The following is a 22,438-nucleotide window of genomic DNA, read 5'->3' on the forward strand; positions in this document are numbered from 1 at the left end:
GCAAGAAAGAGAGGGGAGCATCTCTCCATTTAACGTTGTAAATCTGCACTCAAGCCCAACATTTGTCTGAGATTTAAATCATGTGGTCTAAGCTGATGTATTTTAATATGAAATGCCGTGAATAATAAGCATCATCACAATTCACAACGCGCAAACATTGAGTGAATCGGACGCAATGTTCGATCGAAAACTCGGAGGTGCGGGGCCAAAGATCAAGGTCCCTCGTACGCAAACCTCTACAGGTGAGAGCCTGAACAGACGAGAGCCTGGACAGGTGAGAGCCTGAGCCAGGTTCGATCCTGAACAGGTGATCGATAGCCTGAACGGGTGAGAGCATGGACAGGTGAGAGCCTGGACAACTTAGAATGGGAATCTTTATTTAGGCTGGAGGAATCCGATGAGCTATGAAGCTCTTTTTCACAGATGTCCACTATGGACGGGTCAGCGAGTTCCAAAAGTAGAGCCTCACCTGGTGAGAGCCTGAACCAGGTTAGATCCAAGTTAGGTGATAGCCTGAACCAGGTTAGATCCAGGTTAGGTGAGAGCCTGAACCAGGTTATATCCAGGTTAGGTGAGAGCCTGAACCAGGTTAGATCCAGGTTAGGTGAGAGCCTGAACCAGGTTAGATCCAGGTTAGGTGAGAGCCTGAACCAGGTTAGATCCAGGTTAAGTGAGAGCCTGAACCAGGTTAGATCCAGGTTAGGTGAGAGCCTGAACCAGGTTAGGTGAGAGCCTGAACCAGGTTAGATCCAGGTTAGGTGAGAGCCTGAACCAGGTTAGATCCAGGTTAGGTGAGAGCCTGAACCAGGTTAGATCCAGGTTAGGTGAGAGCCTGAACCAGGTTAGATCCAGGTTAGGTGAGAGCCTGAACCAGGTTAGATCCAGGTTAGGTGAGAGCCTGAACCAGGTTAGATCCAGGTTAGGTGAGAGCCTGAACCAGGTTAGATCCAGGTTAGGTGAGAGCCTGAACCAGGTTAGATCCAGGTTAGGTGAGAGCCTGAACCAGGTTAGATCCAGGTTAGGTGAGAGCCTGAACCAGGTTATATCCAGGTTAGGTGAGAGCCTGAACGAATGAGAGGCTGGACAGCCAGGACAGCCCTGGGTGCTGGGTACGATGAGCCAGTCATTCGATGAAGGGCCCTTGACAACAAAACATCGCCTATTAGAGACATTTTTCCATTTTAAGGCCACGGTGTTTTGACGATTGTGTGGAATAAGAAAAAAAATGTTTTGAGACTCATATTTAAATTCTGATTTGTTTATAATTGTTTGGCTTGTAAGCATTCTGATGATACATGTTGTGAATTGTGCCACTCCGTAGAAGTGAATAATAATAATAAATGACTTGACCGATTATCATGATTTTGGTGGTGCTCGCGATTGGGAGAATGCAGAAATGTAAGCCCCCCCCCGCCCCTTTCAATTTCTAACATCCTGGTGACACGATGGAGGCGTTGCAAGACAAGAGACAACACAAATGTAGTGAAATTAAAAGACAAAGTTAGAGATGTAGTGAGATGAGAGAACTGAGCCGTGGACACGATACAGATAAGAGAGATATTAATCGGCTTTTATGTAACTCAACTCGTTATGTTTACTATTATTTGAATTTGAGCTGACATCTGATGCTACCCCTATATATATGTGTTTCTTCATGAATCCGAAGCCCCCATCGAGCTACTAGAGATGCAAATCTTTGGCTTTGTTTGCTGAAGCCGAGCGCCGTCACCGTGCAGCCTGCGAGGGAGACAGCCGAGCTTTATCAGCGCCCGTCTGAATAATAATAATCAATCGTCCGCCTAACAGGGCCATGAAATGTAATTCCAATTGTCTGTGTTTTGTCTGGCGCTTCATCTGTTTCGTTTCGGATACGGAACTTGAAAAACCCCTCATCCAATGTTCCATGCCAAACGGAATGTGGAGCCGACATTAATTATCCTGAACTGTTTTTCTAAACGCGAGGCGCACAAAACAGTTCTGTATTCTGACAAATCTGAACACGTGTGTTTATTTTGCTATAACAATACGATCACTAAATCGGCGGCATATGGAGTAGTATCCATCGGGACGTCTCGCACACCGGCGCAAGGGTCCACTGAAGCCGATGTCAGAGAGCTACCTCTGAGATCCCTTCAAGCGACCGATGAGGGAAGCACGTGTTCTCCCTGCCCTGCCGTATGGCAGCGATGTTCATCACACCACAGTCAACCCGATATTTTGAGTTTTCATTGCTGGAATGTAGACAAATTAATCGTAAAACCCATTTTATGTATTATCATTTGCTCATGGGTGCCTGGGCCGAGAGCATTAACTCATTCACTTGATAACTCTGTTTAATCACAGATGGCGACAACTTTCATTCCAACTCAGGAGCTCAGCAAAACCAGCTCAGGGCTGTGATCTCTGACTTCTGAGCCACGCGGCCACCACCCACATTACTTTGTTAAGCGTTTTGGATCATCGTGTAAGGGTTCAGACCTTAGATGCCCATAATAAAGGGGACATTTGTTTCTTTCGTTTACTGTCTATTTCAATTATAATAATTTGACCGACTAATTTTAACTGTAAGTCGGCTCGCACCTACTGTCATCATCATCATCTGCCTTGGTCAATCAACTGCTACATGATGACTTCCCCAAGCCGCCACCTTCTCTCACGATCCTGCGATGTAGTAGTTCATCTAGCACCTGCACATAAGCGGATTCCATGGCTCCATCTCCTCAGCACATGCGCCCCGGTGCTTTGTTTGAATAGGAAAGAGATCCATTTCCACCGAGGCCTCATTATAAACAAATACAGATGCATTGTCCGTCAAGTGGCAGCACTCACTTGCTGCCGCAGTAATGGGCGTAATGCCATTGACAGTGGGAAACCCAATACTCGACTTGGAGAAGGGGTTTTGGTGAATCTTGGAAATTGCAGTTGACAGCTGGAAAAGAGCAATCCTGATGTGGCATTTGCAAGATATTTTTTCTTACCGATAAAAACACGTGGTAGCATTACTCTCACTCGCAAATAAATAAATAAATATACATTACATTAACTATATTCTTGGTTCTTTCTGTAAAGTCACGTAGAAGGGAAATAATAAAATATAAATATAATATATATAATATAAAACAATTATATTTGTATTTTATTATTTCCTTTCTATGTGACTTTACCAAAAGAACCAAGAATATGAATCCCTGCAGTCACGAAAGCTTTAAATCAAAATTACATAAACTGTTTTATAATTTAGGGTTAAAAGGTAAATAAACTGCTTGTATTTCCAGAATAAAACAAATGTTACCGATGTGACACATTCCAAAACATAAAGAGAGGAAATAATTGCTCATGGATTATTTCCCAGGGACCCTCAACCCACACAGCGCACTGTGGAGCGGGGGGGGGGATATTTTCTGGAGCTCAGCCCCAAGACCACTCTGGCTAACATTGCGACGAGCAGCAGGAAAGTGACACGCGACGATTACTAAATAACATTGACGCAACTCAACAGAAGGCGTTGGAGCCGTGGCGACGCGGTGGTCGTCCCGCCACACTGTCAACCTTAGCCGCCTGAGTTCGAGTCCCTGCGATGGGGCACCATCACTGGCGACTGAACATCGTGCAAGTATTGAGATATTTCATTTCTGGACAAATAATTTGTTAACACCGTCGTAGGCGCAATGTAACACGCGCAGACTTTCGTGACCAACACGATTCATAATTAGTTGTGTTGGTCAAATCGCCGCATACGTAAAATGTATGTCGTGAATCCCTCCTCCACCAGACTCAGTCAATTCATAAAGTTGTCACGTGATAAGCAAATGTGGCCGATGTGTGACTACTTCAGCAGCACCACCGGTGTTTTGGAGAGAAATATCAATGCTTTTGATAACCCCTCGAGTGGGGGTTGCATTACATTTAAAATAAAGCCGTGAAACAACGTTTCTCCGAAAGCAACAACAAAAGAGCCAAATGTTGTGAATTTCCCCCCAACATTCACCGGTGCGCTGGAGCAGCACGAACTTGTCCATGCTCACGTGACAACTTTACCGATTGCCTGTGTCCGGTGGCAGAGGGTCTCCGTCTACTGACACGACCAAACTCAACAAACCAATGATGTATCACCGCAGTGGGCACGCGAAGCCTGTTTCAGTAGCTAGTCCCAATGTGTTGGTAGTGTCCAGCTGTCACAATCTGCGCCATCGTCACCCTCGCATAACAAATCTCTTTTCTCCTGCACCGTACGAGAACTTTTCTTTCTGTAAAGTTCGGCATCGTTTTGAGATTCGCTCACTCATGAACAACGGGTTCCACCTTAGAGCCAACTTGTGTGATTTACCAATTATCAATGTACCTCTCTCGGCGTTCATGCTCCCACTGTTTATTATGATATCTTCAATAACCTTTGTGCTGTGTTCTCCGATTTCCATCCTCATCCTTTCATAAACGGCTTTACCGATGTCTGTAGCCGGGCGGTGGTGGCGATGATACGCGCGTCATCGAGCACTGTCGATGGTGAGAGCTGGTGGATCACAGCGATGGTCATCGTTCACCCTTTCTTGGGTGTCTAGGAGGTGCAGCACCCAGTACAGCAAGTGTGGCCTCCACTTGTTCCGTCTCTCTGGGATAAGGTGTCGCCCCTCGCATACAACAAACTCCACGTAGAAAGTCGCCGCAGATGTAACTCGAACCCAGGGGCGTCTTGCTGCGAGCCACCACAAGTGTCACCACCGTGCAAAGCGCGTCGCCACAATCGCACAGAGGCTGCACGCTGACGCAGCCAACCCTGAAGAGGTGTCGGTATCTCTCGATGAAGAAGATGGTAATGATGGAGGCGAAGTGTTTAGAGCTCGTCAGAGATCGGAATCGCTGTTCCCCCTCCACTGATTGAGCTCGAACTTAATTAGCACCGACACGAGATCGCGATATGAGCATCGGCGCTGAGCCCCTTTCTGCAGTGAGACAGATTTCAATAATCTCTCCACCTTAATCCCAGAAGGGGAGAAATAATCACTCCAATTAACCCCTCCCCCCACTCCATTAGCGACAGTGCTTGATATTGATCGCTAAACGGATCCCCAAGGCTACATTAAACATCACAAGTCTCCAAAGACAAGCGGAGCAGCTTCCGAGATCATTTCCCTGCGCCCAGCGATGGAGACGCGCAGTCGTTCGAGATACACGATCTTCGTGGCGTGGGAAGTGGTTTCCTAGTTTCGCGTTTGCAGCGCACACGTGCGTGTGAGATACAAGGCCCATTTTTAATGGTTTGTATCAACGTAATAAATAAATAAATAACCGTGCCAGAAAGCCAGGAATTTCATCGATGTGCCAGCAGCAGTAGCAGCGTTCTCTTGCCTAACCACACGCGGCAAAGCCATCATCATCATCGTCGTCGACACGCCGCTGCACATGCGAAAGACATTCTCCTACGATAAAAGCAGGATTCATCCCGTCTATATAATACGAACAGTATTAATATATTTATCCAGCAAAGCCAAACCGAGGCCAATTACTCCTTTTGAGGATCCAGCAACAATGGGGTTTCATGTCAAGATGTTTTCAGTCAATCTATGAGTCCATAATCTCAGTCGTTTATTATACACGTGGGAGAAACCCCTCACGTGCCAGGGGGCAACACTCTATCCCGTACAGATAGAATACCGATGGAAATGAGTCAACTTGCTGTGCCTCCTGAACACGGCAAGCGCAGGGCATGACACCGCAACGCTGACAAAGAGGAGGTTTCACTGCATTTGTGTGATCCACCAATCCCACTGCCTCCACCAGTGCTGGGTTACAGGCAACGTGCGTAGCCACCGCCCATGTCTACATACACACACGGCGACATACACACACGGCGACATACACACACAGCGACATACACACACGGCGACATACACACACGGCGACATACACACACAGCGACATACACACACGACGCCATACACACACGGCGACATACACACACGGCGACATACACACACGGCGACATACACACACGGCGACATACACACACGGCGACATACACACACAACTATGAATAATACTCTTATAGCTGTAACACACTGGCTGACGAGGGAATGTGAGTATCATTGATACGAATTAATTGTAATGTTTCAGCTCCATTGGGTCATTCAATGCCGCCATCAATGTAGCCTATTTTAAGAAAATGTCAAAATACTTAGAGCCAAAGGCAAGTTCAGCGGTGTCGAGCCTATGTAGAATTGCATTTGCCACTGCAGGCAGGCATCAGCAGCAGCGTCATCATCAGCAGTACCAGCATCATCATGAGCATCATCATCAGCAGTAGCAGCATCATCCGCAGCAGTAGCAACAGCAGCAACATCATCAGCAGCAGCATCATCAGCACCAGCAGCATTATCAGCAGTAGCATCATCAGCAGTAGCATCCTCATCAGCAGTAGCATCATCAGCACCAGCAGCAGCATCATCAGCAGTAGCAGCATCATCAACAGACGGTCGGGAAATGTTAAGCTGTTTAAATTTTTATAATGAAACACGTCAATGCGTTTGTCGTAGTAAATGCACTATGGTAATACCCTGATTTACATCGGGGATGCGTCCCTGAAAGGTGCGATTACGAATATCGAAACGACGTCAAATAAAGCTATTACAGCGGTCGGTGGTGGCGGAGGCGAAGGCTGAGAGGCGGCGGATACGAGAAAGGACGGACGGTGCCGTCAGCGATGTAAGTGTGGGGCTGAGGCGACGCGAATCAGGTCGCGGTGCTACTAAAGTGACGACGTATTTGCGAGAAACGACGTTAAAGGGAGAGACGTAAACGGGGTATTGCCGTGTTAATAAAACAGCAATTTTTGGGGGTCCCATCGACTGCCCCCTCCCCCCCCCCGTGGATCTGCCACTGGTGGTAGTGACATCTGAACATGTCCGGGGCCCCCCACTCTTCTCGCACTCTGACCAGCGTGGTGAAGCATGGCCAAGCAATCCCTGTGACCGGCGCGTTGAGAGGCCTGGCGGCTATTCCAGGGCAATGGCTGCTCGCAAATCGTCCCCGGCAGTGGACGCGGCAGTCGCAGTCGACTAGCCAGGGCCCACCACGCTCGAGAATGATCATGATCATCACCGTCCATCATCACCGTGGCGGACGTTGCACGACCGCCACTGCTTCAGCTCGGCCAACATCCGCGCTTGGTGCCAGGCCCTCGAGCCCGTGGTGCCATTCCGGGGCTCTTTGATGGCAATCGTTGTCATTCACTCGTTACCAGAAACACTTGTTACTACGAGCAACTACGGCAACTTGGTACGACGATTGTATATTTAAGCATAATGCAATCGGCGTCGAGATCATGCGACTGCATTTTAATCATTTTCTTCGGAATATTATCTTAACAAAATGTGGCAGTGCCCCCTCCATTGCCACTCAGGGAGACACCACGTTACATATTGATGTATGAATGTAGAACTTCTTTCGCACCGCACGTAGCCAACCGTGCTAGTCGGAGGTGAAACATCTGACAAAATCAGAGCAATCGCCACGACAGGAGTGACACCTCAACAGTCTGTGCGGCATCCCAGACAAAAGTTCCCCCACATTTCCTCTACGTAGGGGAGCCGAGCTGCAGCTCAACATCACGATCACGCCATCATCACGGCCCCCAGCCATCGAGACCACCACCACCACCACCTCACCACCACCAACTCATTCCGCCCTCTGCCAGATCCCACGGGAGACACACAGCCACCTCCAAGCTCTGCCTCCACGGTCTCGTTCCACTATCTGCTCTCAGATCTTCTCATTGTGACCGCCGGACTGGTGGAGGCCACTCCGAATCCTGTTGCAGTGACCTGCCATTCCCTCCGTGCGTCTCCCTTGTCCTACCCACCACATCTGCTGCCAGGTCGCTGCACCGACTGTGGCGTAAATGTGAGCGGTGAAATTAAACCTCCGCAAAAGCCTCCACGCAATTCGAGCATTCCTGTCGATTCTCCCGCATGTGTTCCCAACACGTGGCCCTCGCACCAACCCGGCCGGTGGTCTTTACGCCGTCCGGACGGATGTCAATGCCTCCTGTGCTACCCCAGGGCACAGCGCGTAAATGCATCTCCTGATTGAAAACTCGTTTTTTTTATATAACCGATTTTTGTGTTTAGTTTGTTGTCCTTCCCCCGCATCTCCGATGAGCGCGGTTGGCTACGTGCGGCGCGAAAGAAGTTCAACGCACACACACATGAAGCCTTCTCGTCTTCTGCGCCGTTATCCATTAGCTCGGCAAGGCCACACCTGAAATCCCGAGCGGCCCGCAGTGGACACGCCGCACGCATCTCGCCCTCCTGACGAAGCCATCGCGACTGTGCATGCGCGCCGTGCCGTGCCAGCTGGCCGGGCTCTGCTCCCCCGGGCCCTGACGGCAGCGGGGGGGGGGCGCTGGCAATGCGCCTCTCGCAGCAGCAGCCCCGTCGCACCCACGCGGCCCGCACGGCAGACACAGACCTCGCCTTTATGTGGGTGTCGGAATTTTTTTTATTTTGTATCAAGCTCAACTCACTCACGAGCTTGATCCCTCCCACCTTTTAATATTTCCGAGTGAGATATGGGCTGTTGCAGGGATACCGTATATATATAGAGAGATACCGTATGTATATAGAGAGAGAGAAAATCCATTGGCGGTTTTCGGCAGTTGATTTATAACCTCCCTTCGAGCCTTGTTGATCTTTGCAAACATCGCTCAGAACTGCTGCTGCTGCTGCTGCAGTCTCCCGGCAGCATTCCGTGGAATGTTGATGGTGTCTGACAAACTCCGCTGCTCTGCTAGTCCAGCAGTGACAGGCGAAGTTGTCGGTCAATTTAAATATTCATATAATTTTACTCACATATATTTTTCGCTGTGTATTTAGCGACAGAGACACTTCTAAACTTGAGGCCATGGTGATGTATCTCCTGCTGGCGCTTTTGATCCATTCCTGCCCAGCTTTTTCCCGGGTCACCACAACCACGGAGGTGAACTTCTCCGGTGAGTGGCACTCCTGTGTGGCGCTGTCGTGTCTCTGCCAACATGACGAGGTCGCAGGTCCCTGCGAATGGAGCTGTAGCTTAAATCTGCCGCGTGCACACTCACACCACACACACCACACCACCACACTCACACCACACATACCACACCACCACACTCACACCACACACACCACACCACCACACTCACACCACACACACACCACACACACACACCACACACATACACACACCACACACACCACACACACACACACCACACGATCATTGCCTGCGCGCTGCTTCAACACGGGAAGCACGAGATCTCTCTCGGTCTCTCTCTCTGTGTTAAGCGGCTTTAGCGGTGACGGAAATCCATCCTCGGAGTGGCGACGACTCGTCCCGTGCGTGCAGGAGATGTGTGCTGTGTGTGTCGAGCGTTGTTCCCGTGTTGTTGTTGTTGTTTTCCCGGGGTGAAGTGTGTCGGGGTGCAAGCACGAGGGTCTCGTGTTTTTCTCCCCGCGTCACCCGGCGGGAGGCTCCCCGCTCACCGCGTCCGGGGTGAATGACCGAGTGGGGGGCGGAATCGACAACGTCGCCGGCTCCGCTCTGAACGTCCCGCACGCGCCAGGAGCCGGCGCGCGGCTCTCTCTCTCTCTCCCCAACACTGCCGCGTGAACTCGCGGCTCGGCCTTCGCTTGGCATCCACAGCGTTTGCTTGTCTTGAATCAATGCCGCTGAAAGTATCCACTCCCAGGAGGAAGGCCGGGCGGCCGATGGGTTGTGTAAGAATACTTGCATGCTGCATATTGTTTTACATGTTGTATTACATGTGGTTTTACATGTTGTATACATGTTGTATACATGTTGTGTCCATGTTGTTTTACGTCGAGAATGTCAATGGGAGTAGAGTGAGATGAGAGAGGAGAGGCAGGAGAGTGCGTGGAGTAGAGTGAGATGAGAGGGGGGAGGTAGGAGAGTGCGTTGTGTGAGATGAGAGGGGGGAGGTAGGAGAGTGCGTGGAGGGGAGTAGAGTGAGATGAGAGGGGGGAGGTAGGAGAGTGCGTGGAGGGGACTCGAGTGAGATGAGAGGGATCTTTAAGAGGGTGAGTCAGTGCGATGTGGTGGCGTCAGTCAGTGAGAACGGTACCGATGCAGTGTTCTGTGGGGGTTCCACTGCAGGTGCGATGCATCCGATTCGGGGCTCAGATGTAAGACTCTTGTCCCACACGCATATGATGTATAACAATTAGTTTTCACGCATTGTATACTTCGGAAGCATTCATACGCAAATTGAAACAAACCACAGTTTAAATCGTAATATATACAGTATGTATATATGTGAAAGACTCTTCTGCCTTATTGTGCAGTAACAAAGTGCTCTTGCCAATAGCATCTGCATGGCATCTCAGCAGGAATTGTATAACAGGCTTCATCCGCAGAATGCATTATTCAAAAAAATTACTGCTGGATAATAATGATAGTAATGTAAACGCGTAACGCAACGGCGCACAGGAAGAACCGCAGACGAGCTAGTGCGACCAACAGTTGCCGTAGCTCTGCGGTCCTCTACATATTAAGATGTTTCCTGCTAATGAATGAGTGGAGAAAACGCACACGTGCGACAGAAGCATCACTATCCCATACACGTGGAACAGATGGAGTCCACATTTGCTGTTGTGACTTCTCTCGTAAAGTTTGCTAAGAATGTAAAGTTTACAGAGAAGCGTGGAGAGATGTACGCTGAGAGAACACACGCGCAGGTTATGGACATCATTATGACGATTGGCATAGTGAGAGGGTGGCAGCCCACGGATGGAACGTGCCCAGGAGGACGTCCGCCTGGGAGATGGAAGGAGAACATCAGCTCGTGTGTGCAAGGTGGAGTGCCGCGTCTCATGGCCATGAGAGATGGCGGTGGCTTGCTCAAGCCTTCGTCCAGCAGTGGATTGATCATAGTTGATGATGATAATGCGTGTGTGTGTTGTATTGTAGAGAGAGAGGCAGTGGAGTGGACAGTTTGATTCCCACTCACGGGACAAAACAGAGGCAAATATTTGAACCGGTCCGTGGCCTCCAGTAGGTCAACTTAGCCTTAAAATTAGTCCGTGATGTGGTGTGTAAACATCAGTACTGGGGAGACAAAGGCGGCCCGGGCATGGTGCCGCCCACCCACCTTCTCGTGTGTTGTGCCGGCTTTCATCGGTACTCCTCGCGAACAGCACTTGCCCCAAAATCCGTTAAGGGCTATACGGGGGGTCTTTGTGATTGTGTGTTGTAAAGACTGCGTGCGTAAATGTATAAGTACCCAAGCGACCGTCCCACCCCCTGTAGGGGGAGGGGGGGGGATGCGAGCGTTGTTCTGCTGAGGCGTGGACAAAGAAAGGGTGGCATTCAAATGTGGCTGAAGGGTCCCCTGTCACTTGGCCCGCGAGCGTTCACGGCAGCGGAAACACACACAGATGGCAGCACACACACACAGCAACACACACAACAACACACACACAGCAACACAGACACACACAGCAACACACACACACAGCAACACACAGCAACACACACACGGCAACACACACACAGCAACACACACACAGCAACACACACACAGCAACACACACACACAGCAACACACACACAGCAGCACACACACAGCAACACACACACAGCAACACACACAGCAACACACACAGCATCACACACACGGCAACACACACACAGCAGCACACACACAGCAACACACACACAGCAACACACACAGCATCACACACACGGCAACACACACACAGCAACACACACACAGCAACACACACAGCAACACACACACATCAACACACACAGCAACACACACACGGCAACATACACACACACGGCGGCACACTCTCGCGAGCACGCGGAACACAATGAAGCCCTTGGATCCACGACCTTCACTCATGAATCCCCAGGACCCACGACCTTCACTCTCCGCAAACTACGTCAGTCACGGGAAACTAAAAAATAGATTTTGATGAAAAAGAAAAAGGTTTTGAGATTTGGTTGAGAATTGCGACGGCGAGAGGCCTTTTTCTAAAGTGTCCGCGACGTTCTCATCACGTGGTTGACCCCGCGAGACCGCTTCGCGTGTCCTCGACACCGTGGTTGGAGACCCGTGGGATCCACCCCACCTCCTTATTGTGGCGGCGAACTTCAAGGTGGATCAGAATATTAGTTTAGACAGGAGGAGTCCGATGAGCTATACAGCTGGTTTTCACTGTTGCCAAGTCGGGGCAGGTGAAAATGTTACAACAACAAACAACACAAAAACACGATTGGAGTGCAAAGCATAGGAAAGGTGAACAAATCACTAAATACAAACTTTTTAAAATCTTATTTTACCAGGTAAGGCGTTTTTTAGAAGCGACTTGGCCACAAATGATAGCTCAAAGAAGTGGCTTATGTGGACATTTATAGCAGCCAAATAATCTACAGGCATGTCTCTAAATGTGGAGGGGATCCCCGACGGACCTTTGAGATTGTTGTGTTCTCAATGTCGTCACGGTGGTGGAGCTCAAGGTCTGTTCTCGTGACTTCAAAGTCGTTGTGCAGCTAGGATGGTTTTCAGAATGTAAATATGGTGGTGGACTTCATGCCTTTTCCAATGTTTTGGAGATATTGGTGGACCTTATGGACAGTTTAAAAGTTATCAATGTAGTGGTTGACCTGTGGGATTTATCACATGTTGTCAATACAGTGCTGGACCTGTGAAATTGTTCTTATGTTCCTGCTAGAGTGATGGACCTTTGGGATTCATCTCATATCTTAATAAAGTAGTGAACCTGCAGTACTGACCTCATCAGGGACCTGTATGACCGTGCCCACGTTCTCAATGGTGGACCTGTCGGACTGACCTCATGTTGACAATGCAGTAGTGAACCTGTGGGATTGATGTAATATTCTCAATGCAGTGAAGGATATGTAGGACCGACCCTATGTGATCACGGACCTGTATGACCGTGCCCACGTCCTCAGTGGTGGACCTGCTGTCGACCGGCGCGGGCCAGGCCGCGAGCGTAGCAGCGGCGCTCGCCGACATCCGCTCCCACGACGTCGTGAACTTCGCGACCGCGTTCCGCCTCTCCCCGCACGCCGGGGGCTCGCTGGTCGGGATCTACTCGCGAGCCAATGGGACCAAGCACCTGGAGGTTATCCTGGCCGGCAGGGTCAACAAAGGTGAGAAGTGTGGAGCTCAATTGATCGGTGATTCAGTGGTATGTTAATATTTTTTTTCCTTTCTTGGAGATTTCAAAATATTGCATATATCTTGCTGCTTAAAGTGCAATCCAGTTCAATTCCATCTCCTGGCACAGCAGTTTGAATTATTGGCTAATGTCTTGAATTAAAACCGGCCATCTGTTTACCCAGCTGTATAAATCTATACACCGCAATTAATCAATCGGCAGGTCGTCTGCTGTGGGTTAAAGCGTGGAAGAGTAGGCCAAAACAGCAGTGGCGTGAGCAAGAAATATCAGAGCTGCGCTTTTACCATTTTTATCCGATGAAAAAAGGAGAGTCTTTCCACTTTCTGGCAATAGGGGTGCCGCGGTGGCGAGATGTGAACTACCTCGCCCGGTATGCATGGAGGTTGTGGGTTCGATCCCAACCCTGACGCCTGCTGCTGTATATTTGGAGTTTGCATGTTCCCCCCGTGGTCGCGTGGATTTTTCCCCTCCACATTTAGAAACATACGTTTAGAGTATTTGGCTGCGTTAAATTCCCACGCGATAAGCCACTTCGTCGAGTTATTATTTGTAACCAGTCGCTTCTGAGAAAGAGCTGCGTAGCATAAAAATAAAATAGTTTAGTTTTTAATAATTTTGATACGGGCAAAAAATTCTATATTTTTATCCGTTCAAAAAATGAAATATTGGTGGTGTCTGGACAGCCACGACAGCTGCAGTGGCTGCGGTCCCGTAGCAGACACCGCACGAGGCGGCGAGATTGATGGTTAGAATAACATCGCGGCATCAATTTCAAAGTCCATCGTAAAAAATGGACACGTACCGTGCTGCATAGCCTGCCTCTATAAAAAAAAAAACACAGCCCCTTTTTTTGGTGTGCAAGGCAAAAAAAGGTAACATTCACGTAGTGAGAATAGTGCAGCAGCTGTATTGACCTTGAGAAAGCCACCTTCCATAAACTTTTATAAATCAGTTTCCAACATTTATGGCGACGCGAGTCGAATTATGATGAGGTGCCCCTGTGAGTTAATGAATCAGCCCGTTCCGGCATGAATCCACTTGCACCGAGAACATGGAACTTGGAACATTGGAAGGGCATCGCTTTGAAAGACGACGAGGTGCTTTGAAAATAAAAACTAAACTAAATTCCGCAATACCAAGTCGTGACCAGGCTCGTGCCTGCTTGGCTTATGAGATCCGACGACTGTGTTGCTACTTATATGGACAATGACGCTGAATTAATATTCTGCGTCCTGCATTATTTAGACTTTGCATCGAACTAAGATAGCAGAGAGCGGTTCTTGCCCTATGATATATACAACTCGCAGTATGCAGTATTGGTTCTCATCAGCACGCCCGACTCTACGGATGTGGCAATGCGTGTCAAAGCCGGTTCAGAGTTTGATTTGATTATATTGGAACCAACTTCTGCTGCAATGATGCACTCTCAGAAGGCCGTGTGGCTGACGGGATGTGTCTAAATCCCGTATGCACAGCGATACCCCGATCTACGGCTCCCCCTTCAACGTCGTTTCACAACTACGTCGTCACTAACACCGCTGTCTGGTTTGGGTGGCCTCAACCCCGAGTTCACGTCGCTGACAGCACCATCCATCATTTCTCGTATCCGTCGCTTCTTAGGCTTTGCCTCCACCTCACCCTCTAAACAGCTTTGATTCACGTTGTTTCGATATTCGTCGTTGTACCTTTCAGGAATGCATCCCCGACGCTAACTGGGGGTTTGCTGTGGATATATTTGTGTTACGTGAAAGGGCGAGTCACGTGTTGGTGGCGTACTGCTCGCTCGTTCACGTTGTGAGGGTGCTGCAGTGGTGAGATGTTAACTACCTCGCCTGGTATATAGGGAGTTGTGGGTTTCAATACCGACTCTGACGTCTGCTGTATATTTGGATGTTCTCCCCGTAGTCGCGTGTATTTTTCCGGGTCCTCCGGTTTTTCCCTCCACATCTCGAAAGATTCGCTGTCAGACTCTGGCTGCTATAAATGTCGCTTCTGAAAAAGAGCTCCATAGCTCAGTGGGCTTTACCTGGTAAAATGAAAATAGCTTAAGCGCGAATCATCGGGCGCAACGCGGGCGACTCGTGGCCGCATCTCTCCCCCAATTGTCGCGCAGCGGCCGTGCGCTACCTCAAGGCCGACGGGACGCCTCACCTCGTCACCCTGCAGCGCGTGGCGGTGGCCGACGGCGAGCGGCACTCGCTGCTCGTGCGCCTCGAGGGCCTGCGGGGCGGCCACGCCACCGTGAGCCTCTTCGTCGACTGCCGCCTCGTCGACTCGGCCGCGGGGCTGCCCCCGATCCTGCGCTCGCTGCCCGGCGACGCGAGTCGGCTGACCATCCGCACGGGGCAGCTCTCGGCCTTTCGCGTGCAGGTCAGGGCAGGGGGGGGCGGGTCAGAGTGGTGTGGGTCATGGCAGGTCAGGGAAGGGCAGGGAAGGGTGGGTCAGGGTGGTGTGGGTCAGGGCAGGTCAGGGCGGGAAGGGCAGGTCCGGGTGGGTCAGGGTGGTGCGGGTCAGGGCAGGTCAGGGAAGGACAGGGCATGGGGGGGGGTCAGGGTGGTGCGGGTCAGGGCAGGTCAGGGTGGGCAGGGCAGCGTGAGTCAGGGTGGTGCGGGTCAGGGCAGGTCAGGGTTTGATTGATATCACTTAAAAAGATTGTTCTGGGTCGCTGGTAGTCTGGAGTGGATGGCATGTGATTGGCAGCCACCATCACAGCGGAAGGTGTATGTGGTGTGCCGGGTACGGTAATAATTATTGTATTATTGATCCGGAAAGGTACAAGGTAAAAGGTGCAGTCCTGCAATTTCTTGTTCAGGCCATTGCTGGCAGAAGGGCCTCGACTAGAAGGAGCTCTCGAGAGCCCATCTCGAGAGCCCATCTCGAGAGCCCATCTCGAGAGCCCATCTCGAGAGCCCATCTCGAGAGCCCATCTCGAGAGCCCATCTCGAGGGCCCATCTCGAGGGTGTGTGGCCGACTCCCTCCCACCGGAGCGACATATCTCACCCACCATGGCGTGGCCTGCCCATCCACCAACTGCGGTGCACCGATTTGCTGACTGCTCGTGGCCTGCCCATCCACCAACTGCGGTGCACCGATGTGCTGACTGCTCGTGGCCTGCCCATCTACCAACTGTGGTGCACCGATGTGCTGACTGCTCGTGGCCTGCCCATTCACCAACTGTGGTGCACCGATTTGCTGACTGCTCGTGGCCTGCCCATCTACCAACTGTCGGTGCACCGATGTGCTGACTGCTCGTGGCCTGCCCATCTACCAACTGTGGTGCACCGATTTGCTGACTGCTCGTGGCCTGCCCATTCACCAACTGTGGTGCACCGATTTGCTGACTGCTCGTGGCCTGCCCATCCACCAACTGTGGTGCACCGATGTGCTGACTGCTCGTGGCCTGACAAAAGGCGGGGGGCGATTGAAGAAGCTCGCCGCATCGTTTCACTCGTCGCTCCGGGAGATTAGATCGAACGGGCGATCTCTGCCAATCTCAGTCCGGTTGTGCTGGTGACCATTTCCACCGCGGACGGACCCGGCTGAAATGTAAGGCCCTGGGCTAGGGGTCGAGCAGCGAGGCCGCAGAACGTGTGGACACGAGGGGACGCGTCCAGCCGTCTCGCGTGCTCCCTGCCTTGCTCCAGACTCCAGCGCCCACACCCAAAGTGCAATGCCAAGAGTCACCCGGGTAATCTTATCGTAATGTCTAAAAACAAGCAGGCACGACGCAATTCCCGTCTGCTGTCGTGCATTCCTCGACAATGTGTGCCTTGTAGAATGACAGCCCCCTCCATCCCCCCCTCCCCGCCAGGTCCAATGACATCATTCTCTATCCTTAGTTGACAGCCATGGTTTGAGAGAAACTTGGTCTACAGATGTGGCCCATTTAAAGTTCCGTGGCGGGTATCTATGGCCGTTGGTGATCTACGCTATATGCAGAGACCTGCGGCCTATAGAGTTATACATCACGTATTTTACAAACCGCGATCGCCTTATGACACAATCACTCGGAACGTGCCAGGTCTCATCAGCGCTCAGAAGCTAAGCGGGTTTGAGCCTGGATAGCATTTGGATGGATGATGACCACCACACAGGCGTGGGGAGGCCCTCATCCAGCAGTGGATTGACACGACTGCTGTACATGTTGCATGTACATGGTCATTACCAATATTCATTTTAATAGTCTGGTGATGCTGCTGCTGCTGCGTTGGCAGTTGTGCACAAGCAGAACGAACCAACACATCTCAACACATACGTCATAGAGGTGACGTTCCAGGCATTGGCCCATGCCTATGGACCACGTGGGAGGCCGCTTTGTCTCTTCACCTGCACTGTCTTCTCCTGGCAAGCCGGGGGGGGTGGGTGCACGGCACCTCCTCGACGCCCACGGGAAGGGAGTTCCACGACATCTGGGAGTGATCCACCAACCCTCGCTGCTGCTGCTGCCGCCGCTGCTGCTGCTGCCTCCACAGCGCTGAGGCTGCTGTGGAGGCAGCAGCAGCAGCAGCCACGCGCTGTACGTGTACACAGTGTACGTGTACACGTTGAGGCTGTACGTGTACACGCTGTACGTGTGCACGTTGAGGTCACGAAGCCAGTCACCGGCCACTGCTGAGGCTTGGGGGATGTCGGTGACATTGGCTGCGTATCGGCGGCGCGGTGAAGCTTTGGATCGTGCGATGCTTTCGAATCACCTCTCGGGCTGTCGAAGCAGATCGGAGCCACAAACCCGCGCATGGCTCCGCGCTCCGTTCGTCTCTCCGCGCTCCCGTGGCGCCGCGCCACAGCGGCACGGAGAGACGCGCTCGCAGGCGCCAACGCCGCCGCGGCAGCGCTGCAGACGCACTGCGGTGCCCGGACTTCTTATAATAAATAAATAAATATCGACGGCGCGTCAATTCAGTTGGAAGGCCGGACAGAGGTCGCCGTCGTCCGAGTCTCGTCAACCCGCGCGCCGCGCGTGGGTTGACGAGACGTGGCTCGGCGGCGTCTTCAAGGGACCGCTCATCGAGCCCCGGGCGTGCCGGGACCCGCGCGCCCACGACTAGAGCCCCCCCCCCCCCCGGGGCCCCACGCGCCCCCACGACTCGGCCCCCCCTCCGGGGCCCCCCCCAGCGCCGCTGATCCCGGGGCGCGACGTCTCTCTCGCGCGCAGCGACAACGGCAACAGAAGTCGTCGGAAACGCGCAAAGCAGCCGTGTTCACGTGTTCACGTGCAGCCGTGTTAACGTGCAGCACGTGTAGCCGTGTTCACTCTATAGCTTCTATAGCTTCTATAGCTCCGTGGGCCTTACTTGAATGGGGGCCGTGAACGACCGGGGGGTGTGGAATGAGACGAGAGGATCGAGGCAACGCGAGAGCACGTTGCGTCTTAGAGACCGGTGTGCGGTTTCGGTTTAATGTTCATAGCCAGAAGCAACATTCCAGAGTGCATTTTTCTTATTTGGATTCAACGGGAAAGACTGAGTGTCAAATGTCGATAGAATCCCCATACGATGGAGACATTTATGTCCAGAGTGTGTTTAAGTCTGTGCACTCTCCACCACCACCACCTCAATCACAACTCTCACTCGCTACACTCACCATCACCCATCACGAACACCACCCACCACTGTGACCACCACCACCACCACTGTGACCACCACCACCACCACTGTGACCACCACCACTGTAACCACCACCACCACCACTGTGACCACCACCACCACTGTGACCACCACCACCACTGTGACCAGCACCACTGTGACCACCACCACTGTGACCACCACCACCACTGTGACCACCACCACCACTGTGACCACCACCACTGTGACCACCACCACCACTGTGACCACCACCACCACTGTGACCACCACCACCACTGTGACCACCACCACCACTGTGACCACCACCACTGTGACCACCACTACTGTGACCACCACTACTGTGACCACCACCACTGTGACCACCACCACTGTGACCACCACCACCACCACTGTGACCACCACCACCACTGTGACCACCACCACCACCACTGTGACCACCACCACCACTGTAACCACCACCACTGTGACCACCACCAACCACTGTGACCACCACCACCACTGTAACCACCACCACTGTGACCACCACCACCACCACTGTGACCACCACCACCACTGTGACCACCACCACTGTGACCACCACCACCACTGTGACCACCACCACTGTGACCACCACCACTGTGACCACCACCACCACTGTAACCACCACCACTGTGACCACCACCACTGTGACCACCACCACCACCACTGTGACCACCACCACCACTGTAACCACCACCACTGTGACCACCACCACCACTGTGACCACCACCACTGTGACCACCACCACCACTGTGACCACCACCACTGTGACCACCACTGTGACCACCACCACTGTGACCACCACCACTGTGACCACCACCACTGTGACCACCACCACCACTGTGACCACCACCACCACTGTGACCACCACCACTGTGACCACCACCACCACTGTGACCACCACCACCACTGTAACCACCACCACTGTGACCACCACCACCACTGTGACCACCACCACTGTGACCACCACCACTGTGACCACTACCACCACCACTGTGACCACCACCACCACTGTGACCACCACCACCACTGTGACCACCACCACTGTGACCACCACCACCACCACTGTGACCACCACCACCACTGTGACCACCACCACCACTGTGATCACCACCACTGTGACCACCACCACCACTGTGACCACCACCACTGTGACCACCACCACCACCACCACTGTGACCACCACTGTGACCACCACCACTGTGACCACCACCACCACCACTGTGACCACCACCACTGTGACCACCACCACCACCACCACTGTGACCACCACCACCACTGTGACCACCACCACCACTGTGACCACCACCCCTGTGACCACCACCACCACCACTGTGACCACGTCCACTGTGACCACCACCACCACCACTGTGACCACCACCACCACTGTGACCACCACCACTGTGACCACCACCACTGTGACCACCACCACCACTGTGACCACCACCACTGTGACCACCACCACTGTGACCACCACTGTGACCACCACCACCACTCTGACCATCGCCACTGTGACCACCACCACTGTGACCACCACCATCGTGACCACCACCACCACCACCACTGTGACCACCACCACCACCACTGTGACCACCGTGACCACCACCACCACTGTGACCACCACCACCGTGACCACCACCACCACCACCACTGTGACCACCACCACCGTGACCACCACTACTGTGACCACCACCACCATCACTGTGACCACCACCGTGACCACCACCACCACTACTGTGACCACCACCACCGTGACCACCACCACCACCGTGACCACCACCACCACCACCACTGTGACCACCACCACCACTGTGACCACCACCACCACCACTGTGACCACCACCGCTGTGACCACCCACCATCATCTACCATCACCACCACCACTACTCATAATCCACTAATCATCGCCACAACCATCACCCATTGCCACCCACTCGCATCGCCCAGCACCAACTCAACTTAGCACAACCACGAACATCTACAAACTTTACCACCCTCATCACCCCCACCACCCTCTACGAAAGAAAGACAAAGATCCCCTGTATAGCCTTGAACAGACTCTTGGAACAAGTGCTGCTAGCGAGACCTATGAAGACCGGAACGGTACACGAGGAGGTGGGTGGACAGCACCACGCCGGCCGTCTTTGTCTCCCCAGAGCTGATGTTTACTACACACCGTAGCGAGTGCTGAGTTTGAAAACTGACTTCTTTCGAGCTGCGTTTTGTGTTCAGTTTGTTGTTCTTCCCCCGCACCTCCGGTTAGCACGGTTGACTACGTACGGTGTGAAAGAAGTTCAACGTGCGTACTCATTGAAAGCTTAGTCAGCATGGAGACTGGGACCGGTTCTGATAATCGCCGCGGGAATCGATCTCGCGTTGCGGGCGCCGTGACTCGGCATGCTGACCTCGACCGCTGCCTGGCAGGGCTCCCTGCAGGAGATGAAGCTGGTCCTGGGAGGGTCCCTCGCAACTGTTGCCAGTCTGCAAGGTTGCTCGCAACAGGCAGATGACAACACGCTGCTCAACACAGGTGGGACATTACAGCTGTTGATCACCTTCCATCACCACACGTGACGTCTCCCATGTGCACGTGGTCACCCGTACGGACTTGCGCCCCCCCCCCCCCCCCCCTCTCTGGCTCCCGGTGTAATTCCGAGCGAGCGTTTGGCCAGCGTGCTACTTTGTACCCGCGTTACGTTTCATGTCGTGACATTTTAACTGTCAGCGCCGATGGTTCTGACCCGTACGCCACAGCTGGCAATGCGCGCTCATTGAGAACTTGCGATCCGCGGCACCACGGTTCGCTGCGGCTCATTGCCCAGTTCGGTTTATCAAAACGCGCACCCACCCTGCTCCCCTTCGCCTCTATTTGATAACCTTCGATCCTAATGTTGCTGTGTATGTGTGTGTGGTTGTGGGCTCGGCTCTCAGCCTCGCAGTTGGAAATGTTGCGAGTTCAACTCCCTCTGGGGTGGATGACTTGGCCCATCATCCCTCTGGGGTCGTTATAATAATCACCACGTTGTAGGAAAGTTAACAGCGGTTGTTTTATGAGTTGCCTCGCCTCGCTCCAACCCCGCCATAGTAACGTGGAATTTACACCACCGGCTCAGGGCTGTAAAGAGGAGATGAGCACCATTGCCTCTATGCTCATTGGAGCGGGAATCACTCTTGACTTTTCCACCCAAGACCCTAATGACCCAATGGTCATCGTAGTGTTGACTTTCTCAATGCGATATTAAAGAGTGGCGTTGATCCTTGCATGCAACACGGTGTTATATTGAACCCGTCTTATACGTTGACGTTTTCTTTGTTTTCACAGTGTCATCAAATTCACGGACCTTAGGTGAGGAACACATGTACAATCTCATTTTAAAATGCCCTATCACCGCCGCTTCTTCCTCTCCTAGGACAGAAGCCCCATTGTAGCGTGGGGTCGGCTGGTCCGAGTTTAGATCTCCGTGGGTTTTCTATTCTGTCTCTTCTCTATTGGCATGCACTGTCTTCTTACATCGAGACCCATGCACGTGCATGATCCGCAGACTTACAGAGATTATCAGAGACGTACACAGAGACGCACAGACTTGCATAGAGAAACAAAGGACGTGTATCTTCTTCTAAGACATTGTTGCATGGGG

General features: G+C 52.2%; 1 protein-coding gene across 2 annotated transcripts in view; it reads left to right on the plus strand.

The window, feature by feature from the left end:
- The first annotated feature begins 8,433 nt into the window (after positions 1 to 8,433).
- Positions 8,434 to 22,438, plus strand: part of LOC133354977 (cartilage oligomeric matrix protein-like) — a 46,973-nt gene continuing 32,968 nt past the window's right edge. The window contains exons 1-5 of one of the 2 annotated variants that reach the window (XM_061572209.1): positions 8,434 to 8,983; positions 12,967 to 13,167; positions 15,310 to 15,566; positions 21,225 to 21,330; positions 22,123 to 22,146. In XM_061572209.1, coding sequence (XP_061428193.1) covers positions 8,896 to 8,983; positions 12,967 to 13,167; positions 15,310 to 15,566; positions 21,225 to 21,330; positions 22,123 to 22,146 — 676 coding nt within the window. In that variant the 5' untranslated portion in view covers positions 8,434 to 8,895. The remainder of the gene's footprint in view (positions 8,984 to 12,966; positions 13,168 to 15,309; positions 15,567 to 21,224; positions 21,331 to 22,122; positions 22,147 to 22,438) is intronic. The other variant, XM_061572210.1, reaches the window with a different exon arrangement.

This window comes from Lethenteron reissneri, chromosome 50 (genome assembly GCF_015708825.2).
Source record: "Lethenteron reissneri isolate LAM-NWPU_2019-01 chromosome 50, ASM1570882v1, whole genome shotgun sequence".
NCBI lineage: Eukaryota > Metazoa > Chordata > Hyperoartia > Petromyzontiformes > Petromyzontidae > Lethenteron > Lethenteron reissneri.